The sequence below is a fragment of the Poecilia reticulata genome, chromosome 13, assembly GCF_904066995.2.
Source record: "Poecilia reticulata chromosome 13, P_reticulata-male-v2, whole genome shotgun sequence".
Lineage (NCBI taxonomy): Eukaryota > Metazoa > Chordata > Actinopteri > Cyprinodontiformes > Poeciliidae > Poecilia > Poecilia reticulata.
Window position 1 is genome coordinate 4,855,956 of NC_088842.1, and position 18,794 is coordinate 4,874,749.

The window sequence follows — 18,794 nt, forward strand, 5'->3', positions numbered from 1 at the left end:
ATACCAATATTTTACAATTTCTTTACACAACCAAAGGACATTATTGATGGTTAAAGAAATGCCCCAGCATTATAATTGTAAAGTTTAAGGGAAATAAGTCGGAATTTTTTTATTTTCTTAATTTATTTTTTAAAAGAAACAAAATGTGGGATGCATTTAAATTTTAATAAAAGAAAACCTTAAACAGCCATGGCGTAACAGCCATGGCGTAACAGCCAGGTTCATAGTTGTGCCATGATCCTCTTTTGTTTCCTAGACTGAACAATACTTTATAAAATTTTCAAAATTTGGAGAATAATTTATATGAGCTAATTCTGCTTTAATTTCTTAACTTTATCCTTGTAACTTTATCACTAATGTTTCCTAACAAACTTCTATAACCTTCACATTAATTACACAGAGGTGCTGAAGGTGACTGGTGACATCAAAATTAATTAAGTGGTGTCAGTGGGCTAAATAAATGCCAAACTTTTCAGTTCTTACAAATCTCAGAATTGTGTACAAAGTTTGTGGCTGTACCATGACAAAAAAAAAAAGATTGAATACTATTGTAACAAATTATTTTTTGACTTTTTAAATGCTGGCATGTTTGCATGGTGTCAGTTGAGTCACACGTGTGGTGCAGGAGGATTCACCCTAATAGGCTTATGATTAACAAAAACGCAAAGCTCTTTGGTTTTCCAGCTCAGGTTCAACTCGTTTGAAGCTCCTCACATTGCCAGTCGAACACTTTCAAGAAACTCCGAGCTGCCGGTGTGTGAAAGGGAGATAAACCTCCAACTTTAATTACAATCTGTACCCTGAGAGGAGAGGAGGGTAGATAGAGAATGAGCCCTGGTCTTGGCTCTGTTCATTCTCCGGCTTCTTTTTTTTTCTTTCTTAAAACAGAAAATAGCTGGGGTCCCTCATATCCGTAGGAAGCATAATTGTCTGGTTGTAGATTGAAATCAGCATCATACCCTTCACAGTCTCGCTTCTCTAAAACTAAAAAAAAACCTTACACAGTGAAGAATGAGTCTGACCTGAAATATTTCCAACAGATCGCGAAACGAGCGTGCAGCTGCAATAAGAGTCTGCATCACTGCAACCCTTGAGGCAGAAAAAAAAGTAGCAAATAAAACGGTAGCTACAGATAAGAGAGTATGCTCAGACAAGATCAACCTTAGGGAAAGAGACAAGCACATTGTCTCTTTCCCCTCTATGTAGCTCACTGCTGTGTCCTTTCATCTACTCTCAGCCATGCCACGCCTCAGACAGACAAAGAATTTATTTTTCCCCAATGGGTTTCAGTCTGCGAGCGGACCAGAAACAAACTCATATGGAAGGAAAGCTTCTTTCTCTATTTGCTTCACGCCATGTCACTTTGATTCACAAATGACCTCCCGGAGTTATCTAAATGGTGCATCAGTGATGTGTCATTCTCTAAAATCCCATCTAATGTTGCAAGCAGCTGCTTTGATCAAGTTGCTACTGGCTTTAATAGCCTCTTAGCAGAGTGGCGTCTTGATCTCTGGCACCGACTTCTGACTCCACCCAAAACACTGAGCAGAACCTTTGTTTTTTAAGCAACTCTGCAAATGACTGGTGTATTTTACTGGCTTTTGCTAAGTGCAGACTTTATTAGGTCAGTGATTTTTATTTTAATAGTCTAATCAAAGATGGCAGATGTTGCAGGTTACAAGTAAGTCAAATTTAAGACTCTTCAATGGCACCTTGGGTGAAATCAGAAACCAAAAAACTCTATAAATACATGTGATGGTGGCAGGATCCTGCTGTACTAGAATCAAGCAGAACAAAAAATAGTGAAATTGTGCCCGTCCTCACAGAACTGAGGCAGTGGTGAAAACTAACGCCTTCCAGCGGCTCAAACACAAGAAAGGCAGCATTGCTCCTTTTCCATTTGTTTCCTATGGATCTGACACAATGAGGTGGTAAAAGCTAGCCCTCCTCCAGCCAAGCGATCTGCAACATCCGTGCAGGAGAAATTTTTTACTTGTAGATGTAGACGTGCACACAAAGGCTAGTGACTCCACAAGAAAGTTGAAGTCACTGGGTGCTCCTGTTGCACCCAGTGACTTTTCCTGAGTTCAAAGCCTGTCTCCATGATAGGCACAAAAAAGCTAGCTAGTTAGCTAGCAAGGACGTATATTAGCAGCTAGTTACCAGTAGCCTCAACCTCCTCAAGTCAGAACACAATGAAGATGTCAACACACCACGCAAACTTTTGATTGACAGAAAAAAATGCATGTATGAGATTGAATAGTCCTGCAACAACAAAATTTAAGACCTCCGATTAATGTATTTAATGCCAACTTACATTTAGTTTTATGAATTTAAGATGCTTTAAGAATGTGCTGACACCCTATGCTTGCACATATCTGAAATAAATTGCTTACCTGTTGGTGTGAATGTGAAGGATGGCACTGTTGGGAAAAGAAGAGAAATGTTAGTGTTTTCAAACTGCAAGTAATCTTTAAGATGTTTTTAAACCTGACTTTCAACCTGAAATCTGATCCATTGATAAATTCTTGTTTAACCAGCAGTTGGTTCTGATATTAACCTTACATGGTTAAAAGCCTGCTGGTTATGGGTCACACACGAGGAATCTATGCTACTGTAAAGCAGCAGAGTGCAGGCTAGCTTCTCATTAACCAGGTAACATTAGCATCTTATTTGTCTCTCTAAATTAGAAACAGAAATAAAAAAGGGATAATATTATTTGTGCTTAGCATTTTTACTTGAAACCTATTGCTATTTCTTAATATTCATCCCAAAGATTAAATAATTTTTTTCCTTGGTTGGACTTGGGTAAAAATATAAATGTAAGAGGTGTATTTTTTGTTGCCCAAGTTTGTTGCCCAAGTTGTTTTGAATCTATTAGATTCAAAACAACTGCGTCTTTTTAAAAATCTGCATGCCATTTTCCTCTCATGATTTTAGACCTTAGAACATTTTCAAAGAAAAACGTTATCCAGGTGCTCAAGCAAAAATCTCATACCAAACCTCATACTATAAATCTGGCGGACAACTATTGTTTTTGCTTTACTCTTTAAGCAAAAAGCAAAGAGTAATGCTGTGAGGTTTGAAGTTGATGCAATCCTTACAGCAAATTGTAGCAACATTACCCACTCTGGTTTTGTCCAAAACAATCCAAGAGGAGCAATTGTGCTCCTCTAACGTTGTTTTTATCCTCAAATAATGACTTCATGGATTACTTGTGCCAACAAACATCCTCTAAATGCAATAATCTTGTGTTGGAATCTGTCCTGAAGATATCTGCTGTCATGTGGCTTTTATCTCTCTGATGAATGCCTTTGAAGAGGAGACACTGGCTACCCAAAACAGTCTGCGACAAATGCAAACATGACTGAAATACATAAATCAGGTCTCCATTGTCAACCTGGACTGGCTCATCACAAGATGTTTATCTCACGTCTAGATGAAGCTTCATGTGAGGAATGACTATATTTGTTAGTTTTGGGGTCTTTATACAAACAAATGCCTTTTTCATCTTCACTTTTTCATCCATGAGGAGGAATCGGCAGATTTAAGTGTGACTGATTGTGACCAGTAACATCTTATTCCAATCAGTGAACAAAACTAAAGTGCTACAAGGTCATGGTGATAACAGTTCCCTTTGGTGTAGAATAGCGATTCTCAACGTGGGCAGTACCGCCTCCTGAAGGGCGTTCAGAGGACGGCAGGGGGCGCTGGCAGAAATCTTTACAAAAGGGGGGCGCTGGGATTTCTTTGGGGGGCATTTTGGTCGAAGGTAAACTTTACACCTTAAATGCACAACAATGCCAGTTTAGACTTTGAGCAACTTGCTAAAACTGTATTGTGTAACATTAGTCATGCTTGACTGCAATGGTATCGATGGCAGCTCTTCTTCTCTTCAGTGTTTGTTACCTTATTGGCGCAGCTCTGTTCTCCTGCTACTGTAGCTTCACCGCATCAGTTCAGCGTTATACTTGCTGATGACGTTGCTGTGAGATTCACTTTGTCTGGTATTTTTATACATTTTGGCAGTTCTGTGATCATGTCAAAGCAGCAACTTATATTAAAAGTGTTTTATTTCCATTTGAAAGCTGCCCGTTTCCATGGAAGGACAGCAGAATATCGCTCTTATAAACATGTAATTACTAAAATCACCATACCCTCACTTTGTATCCCTCTGAAAAATGAACCAATTTAAATAAAGAAATCTCTCCATGGTTGATACCACGGTATTGATACCACCATAGACATAATATAAGAATAGACACCTCATGGACCGTTCTCGCCTATTGTCGCTGACGAGATTTAGGGTGACCATCTTGGAGCGGTCCACTAGGAGTAGTGGACCGCTGCCATAACGCTGAGTGGAGACTCAGCGTTATGGCAGGCACAATGACGTATCAGCGCATTTAATCGATTATAACACGCTTTTCTGTTACTGGAAACCTTATACAAACAGCTATCAAAGCTACATTTATAAACAATTGTATTTTTAAAGTATTTTTTAATTGTATTGGTACATAGTTCAGTGTATTTAAATATGCTTAGTGGGAAAAACAATAGAATAGGAATAGAATATTCTGATATTGATGTATGATGAGCATTTTACAAACCACACAGCCATTCATAATTTATTAATAAATTATTTAGTAATATCAATACATATTTATATAAATATATAAACACAAATAATGATTAATAGTGAATAATATATATTGGATACCTCTTTATATGTATCTAATATATATTAGATACATATAATATATATGTATCTAATAAACCCTCCCGACCCCACTAGGGACAAGGGTGTAAAGAAAATGGATGGATGGATATATCTAATACATAATATACATATTTATTTTATATACATAAAAAATAAATGATTAATACTGAATAATATATATTGGATACATGTTTATATGTATACACATATAAACATGTAATATAATATATATTGTCTGTCGGCTGTTTTGCAGCTGAGAATTTCTAGCTTCACAGTGATGCAGCAGCTGAGATTGAGCCCAAAATCCGATGCGAGATTCATCCATGCTGCAGTGAATCCATCTCTCTTTAAAAATATCTCCCTCTTCTTCCTCACATCGTTTTTATGAAAACGGAAGATTTGGGAGCCATCTTACTTTTCACAGAGTGAAAGAATTGCACATAAATAATAGTCTTTACCACCTGTGTAAACTTTGCTGGTCAATGTTATAACAAGTAATATAAGTTTTATAATATATGTTACATTGTTTCATTTCTAATATAGGCTCTTGTGTCAGATAATCTAAGTCAATGTTAGAGAATAATTTTTTTAGATTTACAGAATCTCAGTTAGCCTTCACAGTGGAGCTGAACCCCGTATTACACCAAGCACTGTAGCTAATGTTAGCTGGTATCTCGCCGGTGGACATAAATACAGTAAAGTAATATTCTAATCACAATATATACATAATAATCTGTCCATCTTACTTGTGAAATGTTGTCTGTGGAGCCCTCACACCAATAGTCCATCGATCCGAACAACAATATTCCTCAGTGCTGAGGCATCTTCTGCTGTTTTGGTTGAGCAAAGTAAGAGGGACGACCGCTCCAAGATGGCCGCTGTATTTCCTGCGCTGGAGCAGCCAATGCGGGGTCTACTCTTATATTATGTCTATGGATACCACGGTAGAGAGCATTCATTTTATAGCGTTAACACCGGTGCTGTAAGTGGCCCGATATGAAACGGGTGTGATAGAACAACGGTACCACAGCACTTTTAAATTTTAATAATCAGAATACCGAAATTGTTTCCATTGTTTTAAAAGGATTATGTCAGTCTGCCTTTTCCCCATCGATACGCTTCCCGACCGCCCTGCACCTTCGGGGGTTAAAAAAACAACGACGCACACATTGCGCAAAACTCTGAAACAGGAGAAGCGGGACATAAAACGGAGCGATGAACTAGATGTGAATTATGGCATAAAAACCGAGAATCCGACGCTGAACAGTGAAAAATCAACACATGATGTGAAACATACAACGATTAGCCGGCGCAGCAGGTGATCAGCGAAGATCACTGATGGTGACCGTCAATAAACGATAAAATAAATATAGCTACAGAAAAGAAACTAAAGTGGACATAGCAATAAACCAAGAGAGGATAATACTAATCAAAGGAAACTAAATGGAAATGAATGAAGAACAAAATGCAACAATAAACAAAGAAACTAAAGTAAATACAGAGGAATGAACTTGTATGGCAAGACCTTTCAAGCAATAATTAATTCAGAGGACTGTATGGCAAGAATAAACAGACACTATTTCCAGATAAAAGGTAAAATAATATTGTTGAAGTGCCATGAGTTTGTTGAGACCACATCTAATACTGATAATAAATATATCTTACAGACCATAACAGTAAAGAACTGGTCATTTATTTATATTTTTAATTAGATTTGATATATTTATTTCTTAAATATTATTTTTCATGTCAGTGTTATTGTCATGAGGCTGATGACTCCATGACACTTTCAATTTGACTCATTAGGATTTGATTAAGAACCAGATTTGTTCTTTGTAATTTCTGTCCAGTAAAACTATTAATCTATAAATCAATAGACCGGTCTATATAAAGATATAATCCATGTTTCTGTCTCATATTTGTATGGCATATAAAGGGCCTGGAACTTTTCCACTGAAAGCTCTGGTTTGCACAATAAATGCCATGTGGGTGAAATTTTATGGATGATACTCTGATGTCCCATTCTCCTGAAGGCAGCACAGAGCTGCACCACCAGAAACTGACAAACACTCAAGAGAACAAGAGTTATGATTAATGTAGTTACAGTTCTATCCATGTTTTAACGTTGCAGAGGTCAGTCATTTGCAAATATATCAAAGTTTAAACTGCCATGTTGTACATCTTTTATCTGGTCATTTAACAACTAGAAAATGGCACAAAATAAGAATATTTTTTCCACTCTGATTGGCTGCTGTTAGGCCAATTTTAACTTGAATGTTTATTGCATTTTTTGTAGACACTTGTGAGAATAATTTCTATTCCCATGACTTTTTTGTTCTATGGGAAATTATTTTTGATGATAAATACAGAAACAAGCATAATAATCAAAACATCTACAATACTGATAGTAATATTAATAATAAAATAATAGTCAGTGCAAAGTAGCCTACAAATTCTTTGGTGGGGGGCGGTGAGGGACCTGGATAAAGGTTAGGGGGCCACTGGCCAGAACATGGTTGAGAAACACTGGTGTAGAAGATATTAAAGAGAGAAGATGATCAAAACGTAGTCGTTATTTATTTATTTTTTAGCGCGTTCTGTCTGCAGATTAGCACTGAAAATTGTTGTCTGGCTGACAAGGAGAATCCTAGCAAATTTATTTTCCCAAAAGCAGCATTACATCCTCTATGATGCCTTGATGCCGTATTTTCTTTATGGTAGCTGTTATTATGAAGAAGTAACTGCTACTTATTTCTTAATAAAGAGTGTTTTTTATTAACCACTAGTTAGTGCCAATTAGTGCTAATTACTAACGTGATTAGCACAGCTACAATATTGTAACTCATGTTCAATTTGAACATGTTTGGCAGTGTTTCAAAAATTTTGAGTTGAAATAGGAATGAACATTCTCTAAGAAACGGTTAATATTTATGCTTGCTGTGCTAATCGCTAAGATTAAAAATGTGAACTATAAGCTTTTATCTCTTTCTTTAAAAGTACAGTTTATACTAATCGTCTCAGTTTACTAAAGCTATGTTTTGTTCTTTGTCTTTCTTCTAGAGTACAGCTGCTAATTTCAACTGTCCACATTTCTAATCCTTGATGTCAGATGATGAAAACTGGGTTATATAAGAACTATGCAATCACATTGTTTTTCTGGTAAAATATCAGTAAAACCAACATCTTACATAGACTACTGTCTCTCACACGCATTGTGTGAGAGAGATGGGTTTTTTTCTTGTAATATAAATAATTTATGATTATTCAAGGACAGAGAGCAACAAAAAGAAAGGCCAAACCTAAAAAAAACAAAAATAAAAAAAAACAGATCAGAGATCAGCTACAAATTTATAATTGGTGCATTCAAGAAAAAAAAGAAACTATTCATTTTTTTCCATGACTATTTTAATCTACGCTTAATGTGTTACATATACCACCACTCCCACATGCGCGCACTTCCCAATTCAACCTTTTTCACCCTAACTGCACATTGTTGATTCATGTGGTTGCAATTATACTCTTTTGAAAACATTCTTGGTTATCCATTCTAACAAAGACTGTGGCCTTTTGTGGTCTCGATGCACGAGGAGACATGGAGGGCTGGGGATGACAAGAGGGGGGAGCGTGCCTCCCTACCGTTCCCTGAAGAGCTATTTCTTTCTTTATTCAAGTAAACATCAACATATAGAATCGTAGACGGACAAAGGGGAACCTCATTCCGCATGCCATTCTCCTTTCATGCCTGACCGCACGTCATTACTGCACACTGTAATCATAGACATGAGCAAAAACACAGTGGTTCTAACTGTTACAGCCCACACAAGTGTCTGTACGTGTGAATGAAAGTTGACATTTTCCGTCAACCACGGAAGCAGCAGGTTGAAGACGTGGTTTTCTGCAAGGCAGTCTGAGATTAGTGGCTAAATCAGTCTATTGTCTGTGCATCAAGGTTGAAGGGTGGATCTCCTCTAACCTTGGCATTCAGCACCAAACCTGAGCCAAGGAAGAAGGCAGCGCTAACAGTAGCAAGCAGCTGCACAGCCCAAGGCCACACATTAACCTAGCTCACACATAATTGAGACTAAGATAAAACGGCTAATGACTATCTTAGTCATTGAGCTGCCGTGAGCAGAGGCCAGGCGCGTCGTGAACTCTGTCACTTTGACTTAAATCAGGTAACAACTAGACAGAGAAAAGACAGAGCCAGTTGTGTATCTTCCAGAGAGATAAGTAATATAAATCTCTTGCTACATGTCCACCTCCTTTTCCGAAGGCCCGTCTCTTGGAGGATGGGGAAGCTAAAAGCATGTGAAAATGTCAGGATGTCCTTGATAAACAGAGATTAGAACGCAAACATTCACTATTTTCTCAACACAGTCAGATGGGAGTTGCAGAGAGGGGAAAAAAAGAAAAGGGAGTTTTTGATCTGAAAATGTGCTTGCCTGAAAACACACTTCACACTCTCTCAGAACGAGCATGACAGACTCATGAAAAGACGTCTTCATGCTGTACTCTCAGCGGGCGCTGACGCCTCCTAAAGAGAGTCTATAAGATATGGCTCTGCGCGCTCTACAAATACATTTTTTTGTGACAGAAGACAGGAGAAGTTGGCAGCGTTGAGGATAAAAACAACAAACAAGTAGATGATTACATGGATGTTTAGCAAACAATGCATTATCATCAACATTTTCTAGCCCCCAGTCTTAAATTTTAAGTGTGTGCCGTCATCTGCGTGTGCCTACCTTTGCGTATGCCTGCATAGCTGCTGGAGAGGCCATTCCTTTTCTTTCGGTGCCGGTATAACCAGATACTAAAGACCATGAGGATGATCCAACATGCTGCTCCAATTCCTGCGATAAAGGCAGGCTGCTTGACCACATCTGAGATCTGCTGGGAGAGCGGGTTCTCCTGGTTCACGGTCTCGGTCATTCGCCCAGATGAATCTGGAAGCGGGGCAGGATCAGAAGAGACGTGAGCAGGATGTTTCAGAGGGTCCGTTTGATCAGCGTATGAATGGTTTTAATGGTAAACAAGAAAAGTCTGAGATTTATGCTAAAGGAAAGGCATGAAAAAGAAATGAATAAAAAAGTAGGAATGAACAGAGAAACCGGGTCGTTACCGACATCAGACAATTTCAGCTGGTTGGAAGAGTTTAGGTTAAACATGACGCACTTGGAAAACTAAAAATATTTCAGGCTTCAACAAGGTGAACCAAAAAAAACAACTTGAAAGAATGTCTCTTTATGGACACATAAAGAGTTCCTTTATATATATAAAACTATCTGATTTTGCCATATTTAACATTGTTCAGAGGTGTGGGGAATTAATTACAAAAGCTCTTTATAACCATACATTATCATACAGAAACGAGCCATTAGAATCAGCCCTAATGTCAGTTTTTATGAGCACACGAACCCATTATTCTTAAATTCTAGAACTCTGAAATTTGAAGATCTGGTGGATTTTAAAATTTCTCAAATTATGTTTAAGGTATAAAACTTCTATCTGAGCTCATACAGAGCATGCTTTTTGAAAGAGAAGGGGGATACAACTTAAACTTACTCAAACTTAAGGATTTGTAGTTTATGCACAACAAGAAAGAGCTTTTGTATTTTAATTCATGATTAAAATTATGGAACAAGTTAACTGAGAAGTTAAAACAAAGTCAAAATGTAATACAATTTAAAATAAATTAAAGCTCCGCGGAGCCTCAAGCGGCCCTCGCAGCCAAGCGCTGCTCCAGCCTATAGCCACCGCAGGGGATCCAGCACCGCCTGCCACCGCGTACGCTCTCGCACAGTTGAAGCGCGCGTCCGCCATACCGTACACACCGATGAGTTCGGCATGGTTCCCTGGCGACACTCCACAAATTTGGTGCAGATCAGTGGATGTAGAAAGGAGATATAGCTCATGGAATGACCTAGGTGGCGCAGTGGAGAAAAATTACAATTCATTCCTGTTGGGCTCTTTAGCGTTGAACAAAGGTCATACGTATCCAGTTTGGTGCCAATCGGAAGACGCATGTGTGATTCAGAAAATTGTATGCATATGGCGAGGGACAGCCAGTGGCCACACCCCCACTAGTCAGAGTTCATCATCAGAGTTCATCATCAGGTCATATTATGTGAGGTGGCAGAGGATTAATTCCATATGAATTACACAATAAAAGTAAGACATACAGTAGAAAAAACAGGTGACTTCCTCTCAGAAGTGGGGGGGGCTAAGGTGATGTCATCATATGACCATGAAAATGTGATGAGGGTTGGTCAGTAGTGAGACGAAGGAAGTCTGATGCAGCTGTGACCTTCTATGTGGAAGTTGTCAGTTTGATATTTTATGGCGAATAGTCAAAGTTTGGCACTTAGCCACGCCCACATGCTTTGATCTACAAAAATTCCTGTGATAACTTTAGACCTTTAATGTCTCAACTCTCTGCTGACTGAGTTTGAAGTCTGTATCTCAAACGCTAGGAGGAGTTCGATCAGATGCGACGTCTCTGACAAACTGGCGGCTTTTATCCAAAATGGCTGACTTCCTGTTGGGTTTTGACTATGGCTCCAAGAGACTTTTTATTAGGTCCTGACAAGATACACACGTGTACCAAGTTTCATATTTCTAGGTTAAATCATGGCTTGGGGCTGATCATTTAAAAAAATCTAGGGGGCGCTGTAGAGAAATTAGGCCACGCCCATCAACGACTGTTATGGATTCCTGTCGAGCGGCCCACAAAGATCGATCCTAGTGAGTTTGGTGCAGCTCAACTGGAAATTGTGGAATCTAGAGCCAAACGTATTGCGACGGCGTTACAGATCACTTCGCCACGCCGCCACACCCTCCTACTCCATCGAAAACAAACGGGGTTGGAATCCACAACACACCAACATGAAACTGTGGACACAGTTTCATGTTGATTAGTTCAAAGGGGTCAGATAGCGACCGTACAGAGTAAAACATGACACTTCTTTTTCTAAGGGGGCGTGTCCTCAGTGATGTCATCATTCGACCATTCATTATTCTAGGGGACCCGATGATGATCAATCACTGAAAGTTTGGTGCCTCTGTGATCTTTTGTGTAAGAGTTATGACAGTTTCGTGTTTCATGGCGAGTCGGTGAACTTTGACCCCTTGTATGACCCCTTCAGCATGCACGAAAACTCACCGTTTTGATAACTTTGAATTGGCCATGCTTTATGAACGATCTGACCGAGTTTGACGCCGATCGATCGAAATCCCTAGGAGGAGTTTGATCAAATGCGACGGCTATAAATGGCCAAAATGGGGTCAAAATCGGAAATTCAATCCAAAATGGCCGACTTCCTGTCATACTTGCACTATGACATTAATTGTAAATTCCGAGTGTCTTGGGGAGCTCTACAACCGTACCGAATTTCAAGTCTCTATGATAAAGTAAGTCTTTTGAAAGTTGCTAGGTGGCGCCCTTGAGCCGTGTCTTGTGCGATTTTTGCGACAACCTTAAAATACGTAATTTTCACGCAGACTTGATGCGCCCGCCAAGTTTGGTGAGTTTTTGAATATGATAAAGCCCCCAAAAAGCCAATTCATTTGGCGGTTGCATAATAATAAACAGTACAATTACAATAGGCCTTCGCAGCGCTTAGCTGCTCGGGCCTAAATATAAGGAGGTCATTTTCACAAGATATAGGAATATGGGTGAGAGGTTGCACTAATGTGAATATGCAGATTGAGGCTAATGCATATGAGTGTGTGTGGGTATGGATGTATATTTAGAAATGTAAACTCAAATTAAATCTAAAATGAATTAACCTATGTTTATTTATTTATTTCATTTGATTTAACAATAAGTGTCCATCTGAAAGTATAGCATGTGTTTATGGGTTAGGAGTTCATAAGTTTCTAACTTCTTCCTTCTCCTTTTCAGGCATGTTAAGATTATTGCTGTACAAAAAATATGTATTTTGCATCCCTTGTTCATGAGTGCAATTTTATACTAATATGTTCAAAATAAATGAGTAAATAATAGTGTACAATTATGCTACCTTGGTCAATTATGTAAATTTGTTGTTTCTAGTGAAGTCATTTCATTCTGACATGGAAAGTTGGACTCCCTGACCAGTCCCAAGTGTCTTATACAATATGGCTGTACATATACAGGTTCATATCTTAGAACTATATTGTTAATGTCTGGGATTGCTAAATATACATCAGCAATATATTTGGTGCTACAATAGGTAGCAGCGAAACAAATAAAGCAGCTTTTTACGCTCTAAACTCAGAAAAAATGTCATTCTTGGCTTCAAACTCCTAACCCAGCATTAGCAACACAGGCTATAACTCTTCTCTGAAATACACACAGAATTTGAATTTGTATTCATGGTAATCATTAATAAAATATGTTGAAAACAGTTCAAGATAAGATCTTGTCTAATTTAAAGCTCTACGTTTTTCTAAAGGAATCTTAAATATTCCTCTCACCCCCAAGACTTTAATTTGTGCATCTTGATAGAGGAGATTATTTTTTCTCCAAGCAGGTGAGTGTAAATCTGGGTTGTGTTGCAAATCCCAGTCAACAGTGACAGGTGAGCGGAGCTTGATGATGGAACCGGTTAGAAAAACACCACGAGGCATCATTTACACCAAGCGACGGTGATTTCCTAAACAGATAAACAAATCCAGAAAGATCACCCTCAAAGACAGACACAGCAATAATTAGCAAACAGAGGCACAACTGTGAAAAACTGAGGCGTCGAATGCCTGGAAGCTGTGAAACGTGATGTAGCGACGTCGTATGCACAGCTGCTCACTACAACCTGCTTCTCATCTGTTTTTCTCATCTGTCTCTGCTTCTCCCCCATGTCTGTTACATGAAAGACTTCTCTGACTGGCCCCACCCTCTGGTGTTGTGACTTTCCTTTTTTTATGCTTTTGTTACTTTGTCCTTTTGTTTTTCAGAGTGAAGTCTTTTACTCAATAGCCGTTCTTTTGAAGGATCGCTAGAAGCCCAACAAAAACTCAACGCATTGACTTTACCATACCGTATCTCTTCATATTTCTCAGCTGCTGAGTCTATGTCTCTATTTGGCTGCCTGGCTTCTCAATTTGTGACTCTGTTTGAGGGAGCCGAGCATGCCAATGTGACTAAGCAGCCCATGAGGGATTGTACAGGTATCCAGGCTTAGGATGACGCGTGCAAGCCTGAGAGTGTGACAAATGTGTTTGGGTGAAGCGCTGGTCCCCGAGGCGCATTGTCCCACTTCGGTGTTGGTACATGGCAACAATCACCACAGAAACTCTTCAAGTGAGATAAATTGTATTCGTCACAGGGAATGCTTCTTCATTCCCATCCTGGCCCACTCAATCACACATTTAAAACCAGATGGAGCCATTTTTCCTCTCCTGGTCTCTCTCTCTTTCGCTTGCTGCTTCATGGTGCTGTTTTTTTCCCCCATTCTTACTCATTAGCAAGTTAACTAAGCGGCTCAAAAATAAACAGTGGCCAAATTACCCAAAAATGTTTAGTCAATTTGGACAAAAATGATGGTCCAAAAAGTTTCAAGCCAATTGTATCATCGTCTTTGCTGTTTGAAGCTTAGCAAAGGCAACTTGTGCTGTCTGTGCCACTATTTTCTGGTCTTACTCATTAGCAAACTAGCTAAACAGCTCAAAAATAAACAGTGCTTGTTCAATTTGGATAAAAATGCCTCTTCAAGAAGTTTCGAGCCGATTATATTGTCGTCTTTGCTTTTTGAAGCTGAGCAGAGGCAAATTGTGCTGTTTGTGCTTATCTTTTTCTTATCTTACTCATTAGCAAGCTAGCTATGCGGATCAAACATAAATAGCAACAAAATTTCCTTAAAATGTTTGGTCTATCTGGCCAAAAACGACACTTGAAGATATATTGGTCATGTTTGCTGTTTGAAGTTGAGCAGAGGCGAAAACATATTTAAAGACAGAATGGAGAAGGGCGCGGCTGCTAGCTTCTTTGCTGAGGGAGCTGAGTATACCAATGTGACATTCGACTAATTAGCTAACATAACTGAAAACATTTAACACAACACACGAAAAAGAACTGCAGAACCACATTGTCAATCAAATATCTCTATGGCAAGAGAAGTTTGCCATAGACAACTTCTCTATGGCAAATTTGGGTGAGAGAACTCACCCAAATTACAGTCTTCAAGCATCTGCACTAAGCATAAAAATGAAAGAGGGTATGCTCCAATTATAAAGGGGTCACGCTCTTAAGCCTCCCTGGTAAGGTCTATTCAGGGGTCCTGGAGAGGAGGGTCCGTCGGATAGTCGAACCTCGGATTCAGGAAGAGCAGTGTGGTTTTCGTTCTGGTCGTGGAACACTGGACCAACTCTACACCCTCAGCAGGGTCCTGGAGGGTGCATGGGAGTTCACCTAACCAGTCTACATGTGTTTTGTGGACTTGAAGAAGACATTCGACCGTGTCCCCAGGGGGGCTTCATGAGGGTTCTCCGGGAGTATGGGGTACCGGGCCCTTTGATACGGGCTGTCAGGTCCCTGTATGACCGGTGTCAGAGTCTGGTCCGCATTGCCGGCAGTAAGTCGGACTCGTTTCCGGTGAGAGTTGGACTCTGCCAAGGCTGCCCTTTGTCACCGATTGTGTTAATCACTTTCATGGACAGAATTTCTAGGCACAGTCGAGATGTCGAGGATCGCATCTCTGCATTTTGCGGATGATGTGGTCCTGTTGGCTTCATCAGATCGGGATGTGCAGCTCTCACTGGAGCGGTCACGGCCGGGATGAGGCTCAGTGCCTTCAAATCCGAGGCCATGGTCTTGAGCCGGAAAAGGGTAGAGTGCCTTCTCCGGGTCAGGGGCGTCGTCCTGCCTCAAGTGGAGGAGTTTAAGTATCTGGGGATCTTGTTCACGAATGAGGGAAGAAGGGAGCGGGAGATCGACAGGCGTATTGGGGCAGCGTCTGCCGTGAAGCGGGCGCTGTACTGGTCCGTCGTGGTGAAGAGAGAGCTGAGTCAAAAAGCGAAGCTCTCGATTTACCGGTTGATCTACGTTCCCACCCTCATCTATGGTCATGAGCTTTGGGTCATGACCGAAAGAACAAGATCACGGATACAAGCGGCCGAAATGGGTTTCCTCCGCAGGGTGTCTGGGCTCTCCCTTAGAGATAGGGTGAGAAGCTCGGTCATCCGGGAGGGACTCAGATTAGAGCCGCTGCTCCTCCACGTCGAGAGGAGCCAGTTGAGGTGGCTCAGGCATCTGGTAAGGATGCCTCCTGGACGCCTCCCTGGTGAGGTGTTCCGGGCACGTCCCACCGGGAGGAGGCCTCGGGGAAGACCCAGGACACGCTGGAGGGATTACGTCTCTCGGCTGGCCTGGGAACGCCTTGGGATTCCCCCGGAGGAGCTGAAAGAAGTGGCTGGGGAGAAGGAAGTCTGGGCCTCCCTTCTGAAGCTGCTGCCCCCGCGACCCGACCCCGGATAAGCAGAAGAAAATGGATGGATGGATGGATGGATGGCTGGAGGAAAGAGGGTAGAGGCCTGGGCATGTCTCACAATAATAAAGGAAGTTACAGAGATGTTGTTTAGTTGGCATAAGGTCATGATACTGAAAGCTCTTCATTTAAAATGGATGGGCTAATGCTATAATTATTTCTTAAGTGATTGGGTTTGATTCACTTCCAAGGAATATCAGGCAACTATAGATGCACAAATCAAACATTTGGGGTCAAATTCCTATTTTGTACCATTTTGAGCCAATATTGACTTCTTTTTTAAGAACTGTAAGAAAATTTGCCAGTGTCAGTAAGTTAAGTGTAAGATTTTAAGGACTTTTAAAGACCATTATTTGTATTTAAGACCTGTATGACCAAAACCCTTTTTTAAGCTTCATATTTCATGTTTAACTTACCTAACCGCAACAAAAAAATGGTAAATTTTAATTTGCCAACTTAAATTATATATTTTTATACAGAACTGCAATTACTAAAGAAGCTGATTGTTTGGAGTTCTGTTTTCAAGCACAGAAAATTTTGTGGAAGAACGAAATTTAGTTAGAGAAAGGTGCAATATGGAAAACAGCAGCCTTGAGAGGATTGTCACGAATGATTCATTCCAGACGCAGACAAATGGAGCCTGACCTTTGTGCTTAAAACATCTGTCTTTGATTGATCTGATGTGATATTCAAATTTTTTGAGACAGTAAATTTTAATAAGGTACAGTTTGAAAGTCGGAGAGGATTTTTTCCTGTTTCCACAAATATCACACTTTTATGCAATTTTTCTAATTTCTCTTAATGTAATTTATGAGAATGCAGACATGACTGCAGACTGAAAAAGGTGTGGCTATGTCCACCACTCACCAAACTGAAAGAACGTGGTTTCACTCTTGACCCCGGGACCGGCGCTGGTGCTGGCTGCGACCTCGACGCTGTAACGGATCCCAGGGGTCAGACTGGGGATGACCACGGACAGCGTTGACCCGTCAACCGTCCGGTTGATGTGATACTTGCTCTCATTCCCCAAACACCAGATCTGCCATCACAGAGACCAGGATTAATTCAAACAAATGCACTGTTATGAGCCTTTGATTGAAATGTTGCCACCATGTTGGCACACAGTGGGTACAGGATTACACCAGTAAGGTATCTAAACCAATGAACAAATGGGGCCCAGTAGTCATAACCCAGTATATATATATATATATATATATATATATATATATATATATATATATATATATATATATATATATATATATATATATATATATATATGTGCGTGTGTGTAATGGAAGTACAGAGGCTCAGCACTTTCTGCTGTGGCAGTGAGCACTCTGCCACTCAGTAATCCCTGGCTCAGTAATGAGCAGGGTGTGTGTGTGTGGGGGCGCTGTGTGTGGGGGCGCTGTGTGTGTGTGTGTGTGAGGGGAGTGGGGGGTATGGAGCTGGGTTTAAAAAGCATGAAATTACTCCAAAGATGATAATAAGAAAAAAAAATTACCTGGAAAATTAAACTGAACGTTTTATTCCCAAGTGTGCCTGGGGACCCAAAAGGGTTTTCCAATAAAAAAAGGGAGTCCCACTGCATAACATACGAGTTCCTAGAGTTGTTAAACAGATGTTATATGTTATAACTTCAAAAATATAAAATATCCTATATGTTCATATCAGAGTGCTAGAATTTAGTGGCCATGTTCTTAAATGTTTACCAACTGCATGTTTTTTGTTTTGTATTCACTTCTGTATTGCTTTGTTTTTCTTTTTTTATACTTTTATGCTATTTATGTTAAACTCTCTGAAAGAAGTGGTGCAATATCCCAATACTTCTTATTATAAATTGTATCAACCTTCCAGACCACTCAAGTCTGTTGGTACTGGATCTGCTCTACATCCACAGAACCAGAACCAAATATGGAGAAGCAGCATTCAGCTTCTATGCACCACAGATTTGGGACAAACTTCCAGAAAACTGCAAAACAACTGAAACACTGAGTTCTGTTAAATCAAGGATAAAACCCAAGCTGTTTACAGTTGGATAACTAAAGTATATTAGGTTGATGAGATTTGACAAAATGTAATGTTTTACTGGTTTACTGTATTATGCTTTTATTGTGTAAAAGAACACTGAATTTCCTTGTCGCTCCAAATAGAAATGTGTTTGACATCCCTGACCTAAATAATGCAACCAGGAACAGAAGAAGAGAAAAGTGCAGACATTGGGATTTTAGTAAGTGGCTAAAAAAAAAGAAAAGGAGTTGGCCTTCTCTTCTGTGTCTGGAAGCAGAACGAAACAAAGCTAGATTAATAACTATATAGCGTTGTTTATTTTAGACAAATGTGCATTTTTCATTTATTTATGTGCACATTTTAACTGCAGGTAATGATTTGATTACATTTTTTGAGCACTTACATATTGTTCAGAGTTATTGAGTTTATTTTTACCATTTTATTCCTAAAATATTTGCTTTTAATTTTGACAAATAATAGCATACTCCCACCCCTGCTGCACTCCTTCTACCCCCACATAAATAAATTAAAAACAGATAAAACTTTTCTCCTGAAGGGGAGCTCAGAGTTAACAGAAAAAACATTATTATTGCGATAGACAT

At 39.7% G+C, this 18,794-nt stretch overlaps 1 protein-coding gene across 8 annotated transcripts in view; it reads right to left on the reverse strand.

The window, feature by feature from the left end:
- robo1 (roundabout, axon guidance receptor, homolog 1 (Drosophila)) overlaps positions 1-18,794 on the reverse strand; it is a 367,726-nt gene that overhangs the window by 23,389 nt on the left and 325,543 nt on the right. For all 8 annotated transcript variants that reach the window (XM_081615063.1, XM_081615061.1, XM_081615060.1 and 5 more), the window contains 3 exons: positions 17,047-17,218; positions 9,463-9,663; positions 2,397-2,423 (listed from right to left, as the gene is read on the reverse strand). In XM_081615063.1, the coding sequence (XP_081471189.1) occupies positions 2,397-2,423; positions 9,463-9,663; positions 17,047-17,218 (400 nt within the window). The remainder of the gene's footprint in view (positions 1-2,396; positions 2,424-9,462; positions 9,664-17,046; positions 17,219-18,794) is intronic.